Here is a 19,030-nt window from a genome sequence, read left to right as displayed (position 1 = left end):
AATTAAACAGAGAACTAGTACCTTATATCCTCAGGTAAAATTTGACCAAGATAAAAAGTTAGTATAGTGTACAAACATTATCCTTCCTGACCACATTGGCCTGGGTTTTGCAGTGTTGATGCTGCAACCCTCATTTACCCTCTGAAACAGTCAGCAACTTGAGTTCATGCATGCACCATTCAATGTAGAAATCTAGAAGCTGCTAAAGTGCCTGCACAATCTGGAGAAAAATTAAAGTGTTCAGGTGCATCCTAGACTCTACAATTGATATCACGGAATAACTAAAATTTCATTAATGTTGTGAGTCTCATTGTTTAAACAAAGTTAAATTGTACCTTGTCACTGATCTGACTGGATTACTTTACAAGTGTACAAACTACACAACTACTGCCAACCGTCCCCTCTGACCCTAAACGGGATGAGGGTAACTTTGTTTGAGTGTCAAACAACTCCATAACTTAAAGGAATGACAAATATGGATTGTGAAGTCTGATATTTTAGTCTTTAGCTTAATTCCATGCATGTGAGGAATTAATTTGGGTATTACATTTAAAATTTCTTTCTTTAAAAAAAACTTTAAAGCAACAGACAGCTTATCCTGCCTGATAACATTTTTGTTGCCAGATGCGTGGAGAGGTTGTTGATTTGGTGTCAGGTCCAAACAGACATCAGGAAAGGGGAAAATCCATTTAATGGTTCAATAAATGTGCAAGAACAGCTTTGTTCAGGGTCAGGTGATAAGTTGCTTCACTGCTGCTACAAAATCTAACCTGACATCTGCATCAGCATATTACTACAGCCATTTCCAACGTAAATTTACTAAAATCTGAATGAGATTGATAAAGTTGAGTATCTGAGCTTTGTCTCTTTCACTACATTAAGTTTTTTTTATTTTTCAGGAATTTAACTCAATATGGTATTCAGGAACTAATCTATTAATGCTGATCTGATTCGACATTTAAATCGTGACTAAATATTGCAACTAGAAGGAGAAAGCCTAGTCTCCCCACCGATTCAGAGACCAGGGACGGAGAATGCAGAATACGAGTAACAGATCAATGTAACCGTGCACTGTATTTTGCAAATCCTCATTTGCATCAAATCACTGCCAAAGGGCCTTTAAAACATGAACAGTGTCCACATTCAGATTTGCTCTGATCTGCCTACGTGTTGGGAGGGTGACAGGCCCTGGACAGGTTGCTAAAAAAGTCAAAAGCTGTTTAAAATGTTCACAGCATCTATCAAAATGGCAACGACCGAATGAGATCAGTTGGCAGCTGTGTAGCCAAACAGAAGGGTTGTGGCTTCAGGCGCTATACCAGAGACTTGAACATAAATCAAGGCTGGTGTTCCTGCTCAAAAATGGAGGGAGTGTCACCAGGTCAGATGTTAAACTGACTGCCCTATCAACTGGGCCCAAACCAACTAGTGGCACTGCTGTTGCCAAGAACAGCTGGTGTCTGAGCTGACCCATGTCCCTCAAATCAGCAAAGCAAAAAAGTTATCTGATCAGCATTACACTGCCGTTAGTGTGGGATAGTACTACAAAAGTAAACATTTTGGAATCACAATTATCTTGAAGTTGAAAGTGAAAGTTGTTTCCCCAATTGTAAGTGAAGATTACAAACTAACTACAAACAATTGACAAATTAATTTCCTTTCCCCTTCCCACCAAAGCATCATCTAATTTTAGCAGTTTTTAAACATTCTGTTTGGCTGCCCTTTACTTTTACTCATCATCTTTGTTTATCATTAATAATATAGACATAGATATCTCCTCCCTCAGCCCTCTATCCTTTTTCCTTTCTGGGTATTTTAACCAGCTCTTTGTTGATTTATCTTTCAAAGACTACAAATGCGCACAGCTGGTTCAAGGAGTATTGCTGGCAGCAGGAATATCCCAAAAACAACAAAAAAAGCCCAATGGCATGAAATAGCGAAGCAGTTAGGGAAACCTACCGATGAAACCAAGAATTAACTGGAAACTGTGCCAACAGCAACTGAAGCAGCTGGGAATCATGTTGCTATTCACAGTTATCTCCAAATGTAGAGAGTGCACACGCAAGCAAAATATCAGGCTTTGGGAAAGGTGAACTGTAACCTGCTAGTTTGTATATTGAATCTCAGTCAATATTCCAAACAAGCAAATGCGTATTTACAGCATTAAGCTTTAAGAATGGTTCAGGTAAAATTAGTGGGCAATTCCTTAAATAAACGATCTTTCACCTTCATTAAACTAATTAATTGATAAGGTCTAATTTTGTGTAAATGTTAAGCATTTTGGGGAAGGTGATGGTTATATCACTAGATTGCTAATCGAGGGGCCCTGCTAAGGTTCTGGGGAAATGGGTTGAATTCTACCAGACTGCACTAGAGATTCACTAGCAACTGTTTCAACTTAAATAAATCTGGAAGTACAAAATAAGTCATACTAGGCTCAGAAATATGACCATTAAGGTATGATTGATTTCTATCAAACCCCATCTGGTTTACTAATGGCTTCGAGAGAAGAAATCAGCCATCTTTACACCGTCTAACCTACACAAACACTAGACTCGCAGCAACGTAATTTGTCCCCAAGTGGTTAACAAAAGGGATAAATGCACCAGTCTGATGCAATTAAGATTCTTCTACTTTTGAATTATTGACGTACACCCCTCTATGAAGGCACAGTAAGGTTAGACAGATGGACCTACAATTTGCATCAAGTGGACTTGGATCTAACACTCGTATTTAAGAGGAGGAGAGAGTTAGGATCCAATTATCAAGCATCAGTTTAAAAAAAACATTGTACTGTTTGACTGTCAGAATAGCAGACTACAAGTGTGATCAGCAAGATATAGTCTTGTAAGAGAATTAGCTCAGCATCAGGAGGTGTGGTTGCCTAAAGTTGAAGAAAATAAATTGATTTTTGAGAGAAATGTCAAAAATTTGCCTTGGTCTTTCCCCAAAGATTACAGAAACCAATTTCTTTAACTGAAACCGTGCTGGTTTCTCATAAGCATGAGCAACAGGTACGCTGAATAAAGAAAAATACCTGGCATTGATAAGAAAGTGACAGGTGGATGCCAGATCACTTAGGAACAGCCAAACCGAGCAGCTTTCTTGTTCCTCTTCTTTTGTAGGCAACAAAATCAAAGAACTTTAAATTTTTATATCAAGTCATGCTCTGAGATTCCAAGGACACGTCATGTCAATGAATTACTTTTAGAATGCCACTGTAGTAGTCACCTAGGTGAATACTGGTTCTTCATGCACAGCAAGAGCCCATAAAGTATAATGAGGGGAAGCACGTGCTGGAAAAACTTAGCAGGTCCAACAGTGAGACAAAAACACAGTTAAGGTTTAGAGTTTGACATGTCGGTTCTTTGTTTTCAGTGACATTACTTGAAGGAGAAATTTGGAGGAGGCACAGATGATGTCTAGACTAGAAAGAAGAGCGTATTTAGATTCACAAGTTGTAGTCAAGATTCCATTAATATTTTCTGACTTTATGAAGTAAATACAGTTTTTTTTAAAGTATGGATTTATCCCTAAATCTTCTTTTGCCTCTTGAATATTGATTTAGTAGTATTGCTGAGATACCCAACTCATCAACAAAAAGGAGCCATCTTGATCAAGACACCCAGCGATCTTAAAATGACAAGCTCACCTTTTTAGTTGGCATCTTAATCTTAAGAAATTCTGCTTCTCTGCAAAGCACATGCCATGGTGCATGTATCTTCACAAATCCAAAGCCATAAGCTTTTGTCTGAGAAAGGAGTAGTGGGTGGGGGGGAGGAGGAGTGAAAGAGGGCAAAGGGAAGGATGAAAAAAAAATATTAACCACAATTTACAGAAATTTAGCCTTTATTCAATTACTTTCTTTTAATGACTTGAAGCTCAATTTATTACTGCATTGCTGACAATGTACTAACATACAACCACCAGGAAGCCAGTTGGCAATGCAATTCAGCCAGGTGCCAATCACTAAGTGCTTTACATGCATGTATTCCATTTCTTACTGTTGGCCAACTTTAGGAGACTAGGTTAAGTCTGCCTGGGGCTTTCCGAGATTAGCTGTGCTTTACTTCAGAAATCGAAGTTCATTCCAGTGAGGTGTAATTCTCCATTTTGCTCCTCACTCACTTTTGTGTCCTATGTCGGTCACATCCATCCCCATGTTTATTCACTTCCTAACCCTAACCCATTCCACTTTCCTGTTGGGCAGCCTAAAAAAAATGCTCCAACTGTAATTAAAGTGCTCAACAAGTAGCTAGAGATTAGTATCATGATGGTAAACATCATCTGAACGGAAATCAATTCTTGTAAAAATGGATAAAATGAAAAAGAAAAAAACTGATATTTGGCTACAGCAGAGGAAAGCAACACAGTGGTTTTAATCTTCTGCTGTTCACTCTTCAATAAATGCAAGCACACAGTACAGAAGTGAACAGTATTGAAATCTCAGTTTAAAATCAAACAAGTCTGAGGAAAGTGGCAACAAATACAATTACTTGTTACATGATAGAAAATTCTTGCTCCTACCCTAACAATTAGACCAAATACAAAGAGAGAATACATAATTCTCAGCTTTCTACTGTAAGGATTTGGCTTCTGCAAAAGCTAACCTCAAGCAATCCCTCCCTCAGATGAACAATTAGATTGGACATTAGATGCAAGATTTTTCATTAAGTTGCAATACTGAAGATTAGACTACCTGTGTTAAACTGATCATGCAACTGTGTCTGGAAGGAATCTATTTGGCAAGGAAGTGAGCACCGGGTATACAGAGCTAAAGTCTACAACTTAAATATATACGGGTCACTTCTTTTCCCCAAAGAAAATGGGCACGACCAAGTCAAAAATGGAACAAATTCAGGTACTCGGAGATAAACTCTGGCTTAGAGTTTCTTTGGGCTGGAAGCTCAATTTGACACTTGCCTTGACTGATGATATGTCAGGCATCATTGTCGTCACAGGAAGGAAATTATATCTTCAAATAAGTGGAGCATAGTAATTCACTTTTTTTCACAGCTCACTGGTCAGTCAATGAGAGTGACTTTTAATAATGTCACTGTCAATGTAAATTTAAAAAAAAAACTAGGCAATTTGAAAGACCAAAGCTAGTTCAGATACTTACTGGCAACAGCAAGTTGCTCAACACTGAAATAGGGAACACTTGTGTCTAGATCTCAAAGAGCGCCAACAGATTTACAGATCATGAACTTCTACAATGTGGTTATGCTGCCAGGTGTTACTACATACAGCAATGCATGTTCACTGTAAAAAAAAAAGTTACCATAGAGTTTCACAGTAACCACCACCAACACACAGACAGAAAGAAACCAACTATCAACCTACAGTCAGAAGAGCAAGGAATAAAACAAATCAACAAGTGATGGGATGAATAACAGCAACAATATACAATTTAGATAATTTGAAGTAACAATGCTTTGGTATCCAAAATTCAAGTGATTTTTTTTTGCTTTTTGTCATGGTGTGGGACAGATTGAGAATTATAGGAACATAAAAATGATATTCCTGAACTGTGTGTTCTCTTTTTCCTGTTATTCGCCCAAATGACACTCAAAATGATGAACTGGGTACTTCATATGTGAAAATTCAACATTTTCGTTTGTGACTCTTTGATCTCAAACGAACTTTTCTGGCAGACTGAGAAACAGATAGGAGCAATCAGAAGATCCAGCTACAACCAAACTTGGTCATTTCAATGACAGGAAATTCAATTCAAAAGTTCGAATTCATCTTATGGAGCTGCAAGTATAAGCATTGTACAAAAGAATTAATGTACACTTCTGTAGCATCAAGGTTATTCCAAAAACACAAAATGCAAGAGTGAAACTAATTTTACACAATTCTACAAGGCAAATCAAAAATTTAATACTTAAGTGCTTTGCATGATTACAATTTTAAGAAATTATGAAATTATCCATATCAAACAATAATATTTTGCAAGTGAAATGATAGTTTTGTCATAATGTTTTGCCTCAGGCACATTGTGATAGCTGTGGGTTACCATTGATAAACAGCAACTTATGATGGTGAAGCAAGCTTTGGTGCTGATTAATTCAAATTGTACCCAAGGGGAACTGGTGCTAAATTATAAATTCACTAATTCCACTTAAGAATCCATTCGTCTGTCACTAGCACAATGTAGAACAGCAGAGAGTTTACCAAAATTAGAATGAGAATTGGCAAGATGCCTTCTCCGACTAACATTTGTAATACTAACTTACATGTACAGCAAGACCTCTGAAGTGGCTGGGTTGGATGAATAATTTTTATCCCAGATAAAATGCATGATAATAAGCACAAGAAATATTGTCCTGCTCTCTCTTTGATTAATGTGTTTTGAATGCTGGCAGCAAGCAACAAATGGCTGCTGAGAGTCTCATCCTCCAACAAAAATCAGACTGCCAAATATGATGTGCACACACATGACAAAGCTATAGACTTCAATCAAGGGGCTAATAAATAATGATGCACAGATGATCAGCACACCAACAATATAAAAAAAACAGAAACAACCATCCCTTTTCAAGTAATGAGTGAGCAGGCACTTTCAAAATGTTTGCTTCCAAACTTCACTAGCATACATTTTTGTAAGCAATGACGTGGTACTGAGCTCTGTGAACCAGTGTCCATGCTCAGTGAATTTACATCAGTCAGGACATTTGACAACTGGCCTTGTTCAGCCAATGAACCAGTAGAACCTGCTACTGTCATCGGAAGGAGACCCTCTGTGAGAGGTAGGGAATTGGCAAAAAATTCCAAATGCGGCCCCAATAACAGCTTTTAATTTTTATTGGGATGTTTGCTGGTTTGGGGAGGGGGGGGGGGGTGAAAAAAGTGTGTGCGTGCGTTGGAGTTGGAAAATAGGGCTGCCTCATGTTTCTCCTTAGATACACTTCACGGAAGTGGCTGGACCATTTATTAGTTGCCTTCACCAAAGTGGGATTTTGGTGACTTGGGAGTGTGAAATCCAAAAAAATGTGCAGGTTAGGCCCTGGATCAGCAAATATAAACAATTATGTATTTACAGGGCTATGGCAGCCTTTGGAGGTGGAAGGTAAACCCATTTTGAATCTAGTTTGGAGACACATTCAGGGGAGATAAGATGCCTTTTGCTGGCAATGGGGTGACCATTGGAATTGTTAAAAGTATTAATGTGCGTTAAAAATGCAGAAGCCTATTACTGCTGTTGGGCTCATTTGAGATCATTTTACCAGGGCTGTCAGAATCAACTACAAAAACCACTTTTCAAAAGATGCCAAGAGCATTTGTTAGAAGTAGTAAAGCATTTAAAAGTCCTGCCTTTTCAAAATTATTGAAAGCAAAACGTTGAATGTTATTTCATTCTGTTGACATAAACCAGAGGGTCATTACTAAATTAATGCTATAGGATTGATTTCAATTTTCATAGTTGGTATCAGATTTTTCCATTTGATGGTTGCAGACTGACATCAGACTACAAATGACAGCAAGACAGATAAGGAATTACGCACATTAAAAGAAAGGTTAAGATTTTATTCAGCTGAAGAAATGCAAGAGTTGCAAAGACATTTTATGAATTAGATGTTTTTCAATACTGTCAATTAAATTCCATTCTGTCATTGAGGTCTGCTCAGGATAAGTGTTAATGTGGTAGGCCTGTTGGAATGGAGGGGTTGATGTTGTACGTGTGTGGGATGAGTTGGAATAGGATCTACCAAGTGCCATGGCCAAAATGGTGTAAAGTTGACATAGTGGGCATGATTTGGCAAGGACAGAGCAAGGGTGGAGAGCATTAGGAGGTTATAAGTGAGGCCTAGAGTGGGGTCATCTTGTATTTTAAAACAGAACCTCAGCAGCCTGCCAATGCAGCAGGGCATGCTGTCCACCTCTGCAGTCTCCTTTCATTATTCCAGGGTCACCCAGAAACATTAGCCCACTTCATCCCCAGGTGAGGTTTGTAGAGATGGAAAACATTCCAGTTCCTGACCCATTGACATAAATCCACACCTTGGGCTGTATCAGAAAGGCTATAAGAGTGGCAATGGATGACTGCAAATTATGGCAGTTTGAGAGTCAAATTAGTCAGTAGTCATTGCTCATAACGAATCACACCCACGGATGCTAGCCAGAGGAATAAATCAGCAATTTTTATAACAAGGTGAGACAACAAGGTGTGCAGCTAGACAGGCAGCATCAGAGGAGCAGGAAAGCTGATGTTTCAGGCCTAGACCCTTCTTCAGAAGAAGGGTCTAGGCCCGAAACATCAGCTTTCCTGCTCCTCTGATGCTGCCTGTCTAGCTGTGTTCATCTAGCTCCACATCTTGTTATCTTGGATTCTCTAGCATCTGCAGTTCCTACTATCTCTTTATAACATTGTGGTTCCTTTTGGGCTGTAATTCCCAGTGAACTGTATTATGGATCCAACTGCAAGGAATAATGTTAACATTTCCTGTTTGCAGGAGACACACTGGTGCATTTGGAAAACAAAGTGTGACTGCCCTCACAGTTCAAGGTGCTCATGTTAACTGTGTTAGCCCCACAACCACTCACGGTTGAGCTGAAATGTCAGTGCATCACAGATCTACTTCCAGGGCCAGAGGAATCATGCCTTTGGCAAACAGAAATCCAACTGTAATGCTTCCAGTGATCATAGCAAAGTTTCAGACTGATTACTATTCAGAAGAACAATGTCAACTGTGAATACGAAGGATGGGTGAAAAACTACAAAAATACAAGAATAGCTTAAAATGTACTTGGGTGTTGTGTGACAGTATTACAGTTGAATAAAGGCAACTGCAGAGGCACGAGGGAGGAGGTGACCAGAATTGACTGGGAAAGGACCCTAGCAGGAAAGGCAGTCGAACAGCAATGGTAGGGGTTTCTGGGAATAATTTAGGAGACACAGCAAAAATTTATCCCCAGGAAAGAGAAACATGGTACAGGGAAAATGAGACAACCGTGGCTAACAAAGAGAAGTCAGGAACAGCAGGAAAGCAAAAGGGAAAGCATATAATGCAGGAAAGGGCAGTGGGAAACCAGAGGACAACAAAAAAAAGGAATGAGGGACAAGATTAAATTAGGGTAAGCACACCAGTAACATAAAAGAAGATTGCAAGAGTTTCTTTAGATATCTAACGGGCAAGAGAGAAGCAAAAGTGGACATTGGGCTGCTGGAAAAAGGCACTGGAGAAGTAGTAATGGGGAACAAAAATGGCTGAGGAGCTGCACAAGTACTTTGCATCAGTCTTCACCGTGGAAGACACGAGTTACATCCCAAAGATTCCAGAGAATCAGTTGGGGGAAGTCCTAGCCGAGTTTGGTGGCTATCACAAAGGAGAAGGTGCTAGAAAAACAAACAATGACCTGAAATGTGGATACATAACCTGGACCAGATGGACTACATGCCAGAGTTCTGAAGGAGATAACTGAAGAGACAGTCGAGGCATGAGAGGTGATCATTCAGGAATCACGAGAGTCAGGGAGAGTCCCAGAGGATTAGTGGGCAAAAATAGCTAATGCAACCCCCTATTTAAGTAGCAAGGCAAAAGACAGGAAATTACAGGCCAACTAGCTTGAACTCCGTCATTGGTATGACTTGAGTCCATGGTGAAGGGTTGTATTTCTAAATACTTGGAAGTGCATGATAAAATAGGGCAAAGTCAGCATGGTTTCATCAAGGGGAGGTCATGCCTGACAAATCTGCTAGAATTCTTTGAGGTGGTAATGAACAGGGTAAACCAGGGAGTGCCAATGGGTGTTATCTACCTGGACTTCCAGAAGGCCTCTGACAAGGTGCCGCACAGGAGGCTGCTGAGTAAGATAAGGGCTCGTGGTGTTAAAGGCAAGGTACTAGCATGGATAGAAGATTTTCTTTCTGCCAGACAGCCAGTGGGGATAAAAGGATCTCTCTCAGGATGGCAGCCAGTGACAAGGATCAGTGTTGGGACCACAACTTTTCACTTTATACATCAATGATCTAGCTAAAGGAACTGACAGCATTCTAGCCAAGTTTGCAGATAATACAAAGATGAGTGGAGGGACAGGTTGTATCAAGGCAGCAGGGAGGCTGCAGAAGGATTTGGACAGGTTAGGAGAATGGGCAAAGAAATGGCTGATTGAATACAACAGGAGAAAGTATGGGGTCATGCTCTTTGACAGGAGCACAGAGGCACAGACTATTTTCTAAATGGGAAGGAAATTCAGAAATCTGAAGTACAAAGGGACTTGGGAGTCCTAGTCCAGGATTCTCTTAAAGTAAGCTTGCAAGCTGTATTGGTAGTCAGGAAAGAATCTAAAAGGAGGGATGTACTTCTGAAGCTCTACAAAGCTCTGTTCAGACAACATGTAGAGTATTGAGCTGTTTTGGGCCCCATACCTCAGGAAGGTTGTACTGACCTTAGAGTGGGTGCAGAGGAGGTTCATAAGAATGATCCCAGTAATGGAAGGCTTAATATACAAGGAATGTTTGAGGGCTCTGGGTCTATAAATCAATAGAGATTAGAAGGGGGAGTTGAAACTTAGGATATTGAACAGCCTGGACAGAGTGGATGTTAGGAAAATATTTCCATTGGCAGGAGACGAGGACCCGAGGGCACAGCCTTAGAGTAAAAGGGAAGACTGTTTAGAACAGAGATAAGGAGAAACTTCTTCAGCCAGACAGCGGTGAATCTATGGAATTTGTTGCCACAAAATACTGTGGAGGCCAGGTAATTGAATATATTTAAGACCGCGATAGATAGGTTCTTGACTGTCAAAGGGATCAAGGGCTAATGGGGGGGGGGGAAGCAAGAGGAGGAGGTTGAGAAACTTACCAGTCATGATTAAATGGTAGAACAGACTTGATGGGCCAAATTGTCTAATTTCTGCTCATCTATCTTATGACTACTGGGTTTTTTTTCCACCTAGAATTGAGACTAGGAATGAGTATAGGCAAAATGAGAGATGTACCAAACTCTTTAGTTTTGAAACTCAAATAGCAGTGGGTTTTTAAGTCTGACATCCAGTTAACCAAATATTGCCAGTTTTCATTTCCAAGAGATGCTGTCATTATACCATTGAATCGCCTCCCTTCCATGAGAACGGAGTTAAAGCAGGAGAGAACACAGGAGTTAGGAAAATGAAAGTCAAATGTATTAATACAAAGTGCCCAGTTCACAATTTACAAGAATCATTTCACCACTAATATTCAAATATAATTGGGACAGTCAGGAAATACACAGCCAACTACACAATGGCTAATCACTACAAAGACTATAGCTACCAGAATTGCATTCATCACATTGCTACTTAGTGGCTCCTACCAGTTGTGGATCACCATTCAAATCCTGCTGCATGGATTCAGAGCTATTAACTCTTTTCATTACTGGACTGGACTCACAGCTGAGATCATTCTGAGCATCAAGGGAGCAGCAGTAGAGGAATAATATAAGAGAGACAAACAATATTCCAGACACACAGTGTTTAACCAAGTAAAACAGCAAAGTCAACCCTCCCTCACACACACACACACACACACACACAATAAATAGGTGTAAAAATATCAGCCGAGGTTTGATCATCTGTATTCTGTAAACATGTTACAACTAATACTTTGGGACTCATCCTCCCTTCACTGCAAGGGCAAATAACTACTGTGCCATCTCACCAGGAGGATAACTTGGCCTCATTAGATGTTTAAAATTATTTTGTATTATTCCCAACGGTTAAAGCCCAGTTTTACTGACAAAAATTAACCAATTGAGGGGCAGAACTTTGCTAAAGGGTGTTCCACATTCTAAGATGAGTTAACTTACATCGGTTTAATCAGAATGCATAACTATCTTCAATTCCTTTAAGCTTGCTTGGCTATTGCCCATCTCACAGCTGGATAAGTAAAAAGTCTTATTCAGGGAGTGAACAATACTTCAAAGTACCCCAAGTTCATCAGAAATAATGGGATGCTTTTTCGAAATCCCAAAATAAAGTTCACCTCATTTCTCCAAAAGATGCTGTGGTAGAAAGTAAGTTCTCACATCCCATCCAGTCAGGTGTTACATATAAGCAGTAAATTCACAGCACACACTACATTTGACAAATACATTTCATTTAAATTCCTTTTCATGGTGAAGAAAATCATTTTGTATTATCCTGGATGTTAATACATACAAACCCAAAATCGTCTGAATGACAATTAAACTGTAACGCATACTGAAGAAACAAATTTTTAAAAAAGAGAATTAAATACATAAAGTAACATTAGAAAAATGCTCAAGTTAGATATATAAATAACTTGGCAGATTAAAATCACTTTAGCAAACAGCCACTCACTTAAATGAAATACCTCAACCACATTTCAGCTACACTTTTCAAACCGAGGGCTCCAATAGAATCGTTGTAGCTGTCATTTTATACACTGGGTAATAACGAGAGAACTTAAAATATGCCCCCACATTGAATATCACATTCTAAATTGACTGAAGATGGTGATGAGTTTGTTTGGGATGCTTTAATTTGAACGTCAGCACTAACTGGAAGTATTCAGAAAGAGGGTTTTTGACCAGGAGCAATTCCACACAGCCAGCTGTTGGGTTTACACACAGCTCTGGTCAGAACTGTCATGAGATTTTGTTCCACAGGGGGCAACTACAAATGGGAATGAAGCAGCAAAATACAGCCATAACCATTCACTTTAAATTTGAAATAATTATGCATGAAATAAAACACCAAGATTAACAGTTAGATCATTAAAAGTCAAATACACAATTAATTGACCTCCTTCATTGTAAATGAGGTGTATTTTTGTAACTGAGTCTGTAACTACATTCCGTGCCAAAACCTTTGCAGTTGTGTTTCTCTGTTTTCCAGTCTGTACCCCTAATTCCTGCACTATTTGGGACTCGGGTGTTTACTGTTGTCTATTTTGACATTCTCTCTCAACATTCTGCTCTCATTTTCCCAAACAGGTCATTAGATTTTCCACATTGCACAGTTTCTGTATACTTCCACTCTCATTAGCCTCTTTCACTGCCAAACTCCCAATTATCTTAAACCTCTTCCGAGAGCCTGGGACCATAAAAGGGTCAGACCAGTGGGAAGCTACACAGGGGACATTCTTCCATTCAGACAGAAGATCCTTCCAAAGCACAGGGCCCATTCTGGGCTGGCAGGATTTGGGGAAATCAAGGCCAAGAGGTTGTACTGACCAGGGATTAGAGCTATAAGTGAGTGGGTCACTTATCATAAAACCCTTACAGTGTGGAAAGAGGCCATTTGGCCCAATAAGCCTGCACAGATTGTCCAAAGAGGATCACACCAGACCTAGCCACCTCCCCAATCCCCATAACCCCACATATACATTGGCTGATCCACCTAGCCTGCATATCCTGGACACTTTGGGCCAATTTAGCTTGGCTAATCTACCTAACCTGCACATCTTTGGACTAAGGAATACATTTGACGTTAAAAAAAATCAAAGTTAATGAAACAGGGAAACAGCATTATCCTATATATCATCAAAATAGATTTTGTCACATCAACTGTCATCTCTACAGAGTAATCAGGATGCTTGCTTGCAGTGACAGAGGGGAGGGATTACCAACTTAGACTAGGTCTGCGAATTTTACTGTGGAAGGGAAAATCTGGAATATAGTTTCCCAAACGGATCAAACAGGAGGAGAAGAAAAAGTGGAGTATTCCACATTAATAGGTATTAGTTTTACTTTAAGTGAAAGAATGGAAATTCCTTGTCCAATTGTACCTCACCCCAGATAATTTAAGATCATATATCATAAACCAGTTTTTGAACAGTAGAAAATAAACCTTTAAACTTTAAAAACAAGCTTCAAAAGCTTGTACCACATCCTTAATATACAAATGTAAAAAATTACCACATTTTATTTCATACCTCCATATGAAAATCAGTCTGGGAAGAGAAATACTACTCATGTTAATGACCATCATCATCTGGAGCTTCAGCAAAGTCAAGGCAGAGAATGGTGCTGATGCTACAGGCGGGCGAGCTGTGGGGAGAATCTTCAGTGGAGTGGAAATGCATGTTCCCAACATATTGCTACACACTAAGCCCCTCTCCACTCCCCCAAACCCCACCCACTCAAGTCCCATTAAACAGAATAAAGCTTTTGACAGCAATGTAAATTGATCACCAGTTAAAGAATTGGAATGGCTCCATGAATTGCTACAAACCGCAATAATAATGTTGGTTAAATAAACAGAGTTTGTACAAACTTGGGACAACTCTGGGTGTTGACAGGCAGAGTTCACATGGAGAGATGGTGTCTCTGAAATGGTATTCTACATCAACATTTGGGTAATGGTTTTACAAGGGGTCCAAACCAATGCAAAGAAAGTTGTTTCAGGGTGAACCTGCAGTGTGGCAGATGCTTATGTTAACTGAATTCTGCATCACGCCCCTCTAACAATTTATTTCTGTCCATCCTGTTTGGGAGTCCAACGTGAGCCAACACAACATACAATGCATTACAAGCAGCATTAGCGGTTACAGACTTAAATACAGTGTAAAATTCCTCTTGTTAAACCTACTGCAATTATTTATGAACACCTAAATTATTTACGCAGTGACAAAGCTCAATTATATCTAGCTCATGGCCCTACGCAATTTAAACATTTATAATAATTGTAACAGTTTAGGGACAAGCATGATGATTTGTGGCCACTCAGGTTAGCAAAAGCAAAATAAATTGAATTAGGGTAATGAGCTGTCCATCTGATGAAAATATGGACTTGATTGCCTCTGATCCCGATCCAAGTAATTACAACTGGAAAACAGCTCTGCTAATAAATTATCTTTGTGAACTATAAAACAGTGACTCAGTTCTATTTTGCATATTCCGGCAGTATTGCTGTATTAGATTGTCACCTTCCTATTGAGAATCATAAAAAGTGAGCTACAGACTGGTATTTAAAGATTGTCCACAATAATCACAGGTTTCCCAAACAATAGTGGGAGATGTCTATATTTATTGTTTCACACCTACATTATCAGAGTGGCTAGGCCTGAATGTCACTGCTACCATTAAGCCAATCTTCTTCACATTATACCTTTGAGCTGTCAATGGCTGTTAAACTACAGCTCACGGAGGATTTTACCGTGAAGGTGCGGGGGGAATGAAACCCTATGCTGGTAGCATCGTTTCAATCTACACTGCGTCCAGCCAACTGAGTTAAGTGGCTTCCCCCTAGAAACCCCAGACACAAATATATTTCCTCGAACAAACCTAGTCACTTATTTTTAAATGGGTCAGCACGGAATCACAGAACAGTTATCGTGCAGGACGCCGCCCAGCCAACCTGAGCCTGCACCAGCTTGTTAAATGAGCAACCTGAGCCAAACCACCATCATTTGCTATTGGCAGTCTCCGGCCTCTTCCAATAAATCCTTGCATATTATTGTAATGATTAACCATCCAATTCATTCTTGAACATCTCGCTGATCTACAAGATCTTTGCATTGATCTGACGCAGTGGAATATTACCTCTTCATCGCTTTCCAGTTCCAATCCAGATTCGAGAAGGTTTACTTCAAATTCTTCTCTGCGCATTCTCCTGTCGTCATCCGGAAATTCCGAGGGCTGGAGAGGGGGCTCTGTTTGATCCTGCTGAGAACTGGTGGCTGTGCTCTGCTGGCGGGAGCTGAGCCCCTTGCGGTTGGCCTTCTTAAACTGATACACTAGTACATAATCCACACGACGTTTCCCATCTTGCAAATACAAACCATTCGGTTTTTTAACATCCTGGTCTGCAGGAACGGTGTTCAAAACCTAAAACAAAAAAAAAGGAGAAACAAGAACAGATGGAATGTTTTCACATCGAAGTGTGGCTGTTCAGAGGTTACACTGCTGCTGGCTTAATGGAGTAGACAGGTTTCCAAGAGCATTGTCCGAATTGGACGGTCACATCATTCCATGGTATTGCATCTTCATTACCATGAACCCCCCTACAGCTAGCACTGAGGACTTGTGCTCCTAAGGCTGAAGTTGGGGAACTGCATCTCTAGACTACTGGGTCTTTGCCAGCTGTACCTCCAGTTGCCTATGACCTAAGCATAAATTCCAACAACAATTTGTGTTTATATAGCATCTTAAAACAAACATGGTCTGTACAAAACTGATGGCTTCAGTCAGATAAGATGATGGCAGGTCAGATAAATCACCCTCTTTGATGAAGGGGTGTCTCTCTGTTTTTAGATGTTAGTTTAAAAATTTTGACTGAGCTTCAGTCACTTGTCCCAAAAGAAAGGCTCAACAGGAAAATCTGCAGTCCCTCCCCGGTCTGCCTCACTTTCTTTAATCTTTCACAGAATGTGGACGCTGTTGGCTGGGTCAACATTTACTGCCCATTCTTAAACTGCCCTTAACTGACGGCTTCTTAGGCCTCAGAGAGCATTGACAAGTCAACCACATTGCTGAAGTCTTGAGTCACACATTATCCAGACTAGGTAAAGGCAAAATTTCCATCCTTAAAAAACAAAACTAAATGATCAGGATGGGGTCGTATGACAAATCAATAACAGTCTCATAGTATGTGTTACTGGTTCTGTACAGATCCTTAAGTTCTATAATTTTTTTTAAAGGAAAGAATACTATAGCTTAGACATGATATTCAGTTTTTTTTAAGCTGTTTAGCTGCTCACTTCAAATATCTGAAACTGCACCAGCAGAAGTAAAATGGGACCGGAGGAAAAACGTTTTTATTACATATGTTATTAATCTATTTTTAAAAATTCATTTGTGGGACATGGGCATCACTGACTGGCCAGAATTTGTTGCCTGTCCCGAGCTGCTCCTTGGGAAGGTGGTGGTGAGCTGCCTTCTTGAACCACTGCAGTCCACGTGCTAAAGGTTTGACCCGCAATGCCCTTGGGAAAGGAATTCTAGGATTTTGATCCAAAGACTGAAGGAATGACAATGTGGTTCCAAGTCAGGACGGTGAGTGGCTTGGAGGGGAAAATTTCAAGTGGTGGTGTTCCCTTGTATCTGCTGCCCACGGAAGCAGTTGTGGATTTGAAAGGTGCTAAGGATCTTTGGAGAATTTCTACAGTGCATCTGGTGGATAGTAGCAGTAGTGTGTACTGAGCGTCATGGTGGAAGGAGTGGATGGTGTCAAGCTTGTTGAGGGATGTTTTGCTGACCAAAGCAAGGATTTCAGTGATGGGTGTAGAAAATCAACACTTCGTGCCCCTCTGTCAAGATCATTCCTAGAATGAAGTAATGTTTGTGTCCAAACATTGCATCAGATACGTGTTTGAGGTAATGACTTCCATCTTAATAGCTTTAAATTGTCTAATATATTGTATTTGCCTCTTGACAACTGCCAACTAATTTATGTTTCTCCTGCAAGATTGTGCTCAATAGGAACAGATTGGAGAATAGTGTTATTTTGCATTGCACCTTTACAAGCAGAGAGAGAGAGAGAGAGAGAGAGAGAGAGACACTTCACTAACTCAAAGCTCTTCACAGCTCAGCATGTAAATGAGAAGGAACAGCTTAAAATGAAAACAAGACTATTTCCTAAACTTATCTTTTCAAGTTAAAGGGAAGGCACAAAATGTAACATCAAAAACATTTCTAGGCAATGTAGTTTGTGGCTTCAAATAGTCTGACGATCAACACATTCTTCAAATCCGATCAACCAAATGCTCCATGAGAGAAAGAAAGGTGGACATTTATGAAAGAGGAAAGACTGGATTGACTGTGCTTGTATTCACTGGAATTTAGAAGAAACGGGGGTGGGGGTGTGGGGGAAAAGATCTCAAAATACAAAATTCTGGTGTGGCTGGACAGTCTGGATGTGGGAAGTATGTTTCTGATGCTGGGTTAAGTCCTGACTAGGGGCCGCAGTCTAAGAATAAAAGAGATAGACCACTCAGAACCGAGAGGAGGAAGAATTTCTTCAGAGAGCTGTGAGCCTGTGGAATTCTCCCCCTCAGGAAGCTGTTGGGGCCAGTTCATTCAATACATTCAAGAGGGAGCTGGACATAGCCCTTATGGTTAAAGGGATCAAGGGATAGGAGAGGATGAGAATGGGATACTGAGTTTGCATGATCAGCCATGATCGTATTGAATAATGGTGCCAACTCAGAGTTGAATTGCCTATTCCAACCCTTATTTTCTGTGTTTCGGTGTTCACAAGAGAGGGAATGAACATTAACATTCCTGGAGAGTACAGGATGAAAGCAGCTCCTATTTTTCATTCTTCATCTTGGATTCTCTAGCATCTGCAGTTCCCATTATCACCTATTTTTCATTATATAGTTTTGCTGCACCTTAAAAATTCCAATTTGTTTAATCCCCAAAAAACCAACAAATCATAACTAAAACAGGTGCATTTGTGTTAAAAACAACAAAAAAAGGTGACAGCTGAAGATTTAGAAAGGATAGATTTTCTGGAGTTATTTAAAAAAACTGATGAACTATGAGGAGAGTGGGAAAAAGTGAGGGAGTCTATAGAGAATATTTGTCATGTAGAAAGGCTCTGGGATTACATGAACTGTCCTTGCAACCCAGATTGACAGTCCAGCATTACTACCATTAGGTTATCACTTGCCCCTTTTCCAATACAGCTCTTTCCGTTTATGCCTGTGACCTGAAACCCAAGTGCATCAGTTTAAACTGGCAAGCTGGAGGTGAAGAGTAAAACCTGGATGTCACTGCCAGGATTTACAAAAAGGTACTTGACAGGGTTTAAAATAATGGACTGATTAGTGGCAATACAGAACGTAGAACAGTGCATTATAATCACAATGGGGAAATCAAAAAAGCACCTGAAAACCAGGAGCACAGCATTTATCAAAGAAAACCTTGGAAAGATCTTATGGTTTTACCTGATGTAATGCTGTTTGGGTCTAAATTACAAAATGGGGGAAAAAAAACTCAAAGCAGAAGAGGTGTTTGTACATTTTGTTCAAGTGGAGGAAAACGGATTTTAGTTTTTAACCCAGTGTTTCCTGTAAGTTGCATGGCCACTCGAAGGGTCCATGTAGCTAACTGTCAGCACAACCAACACATCAACTTCGAGC

The 19,030-nt window shown here is 39.9% G+C and overlaps 1 protein-coding gene across 2 annotated transcripts in view; it reads right to left on the bottom strand.

Annotated features, from left to right (window-relative positions):
* ano1a (anoctamin 1, calcium activated chloride channel a) overlaps positions 1–19,030 on the bottom strand; it is a 208,274-nt gene that overhangs the window by 151,023 nt on the left and 38,221 nt on the right. For both annotated transcript variants that reach the window (XM_059652199.1, XM_048545941.2), the window contains 3 exons: positions 15,489–15,773; positions 11,298–11,387; positions 3,653–3,751 (listed from right to left, as the gene is read on the bottom strand). In XM_059652199.1, the coding sequence (XP_059508182.1) occupies positions 3,653–3,751; positions 11,298–11,387; positions 15,489–15,773 (474 nt within the window). The remainder of the gene's footprint in view (positions 1–3,652; positions 3,752–11,297; positions 11,388–15,488; positions 15,774–19,030) is intronic.

The sequence above is a fragment of the Stegostoma tigrinum genome, chromosome 17 (genome assembly GCF_030684315.1).
Source record: "Stegostoma tigrinum isolate sSteTig4 chromosome 17, sSteTig4.hap1, whole genome shotgun sequence".
NCBI lineage: Eukaryota > Metazoa > Chordata > Chondrichthyes > Orectolobiformes > Stegostomatidae > Stegostoma > Stegostoma tigrinum.
Note: the sequence above shows the minus strand (reverse complement) of the source record. Positions and strands in the feature narration are given on the sequence as shown.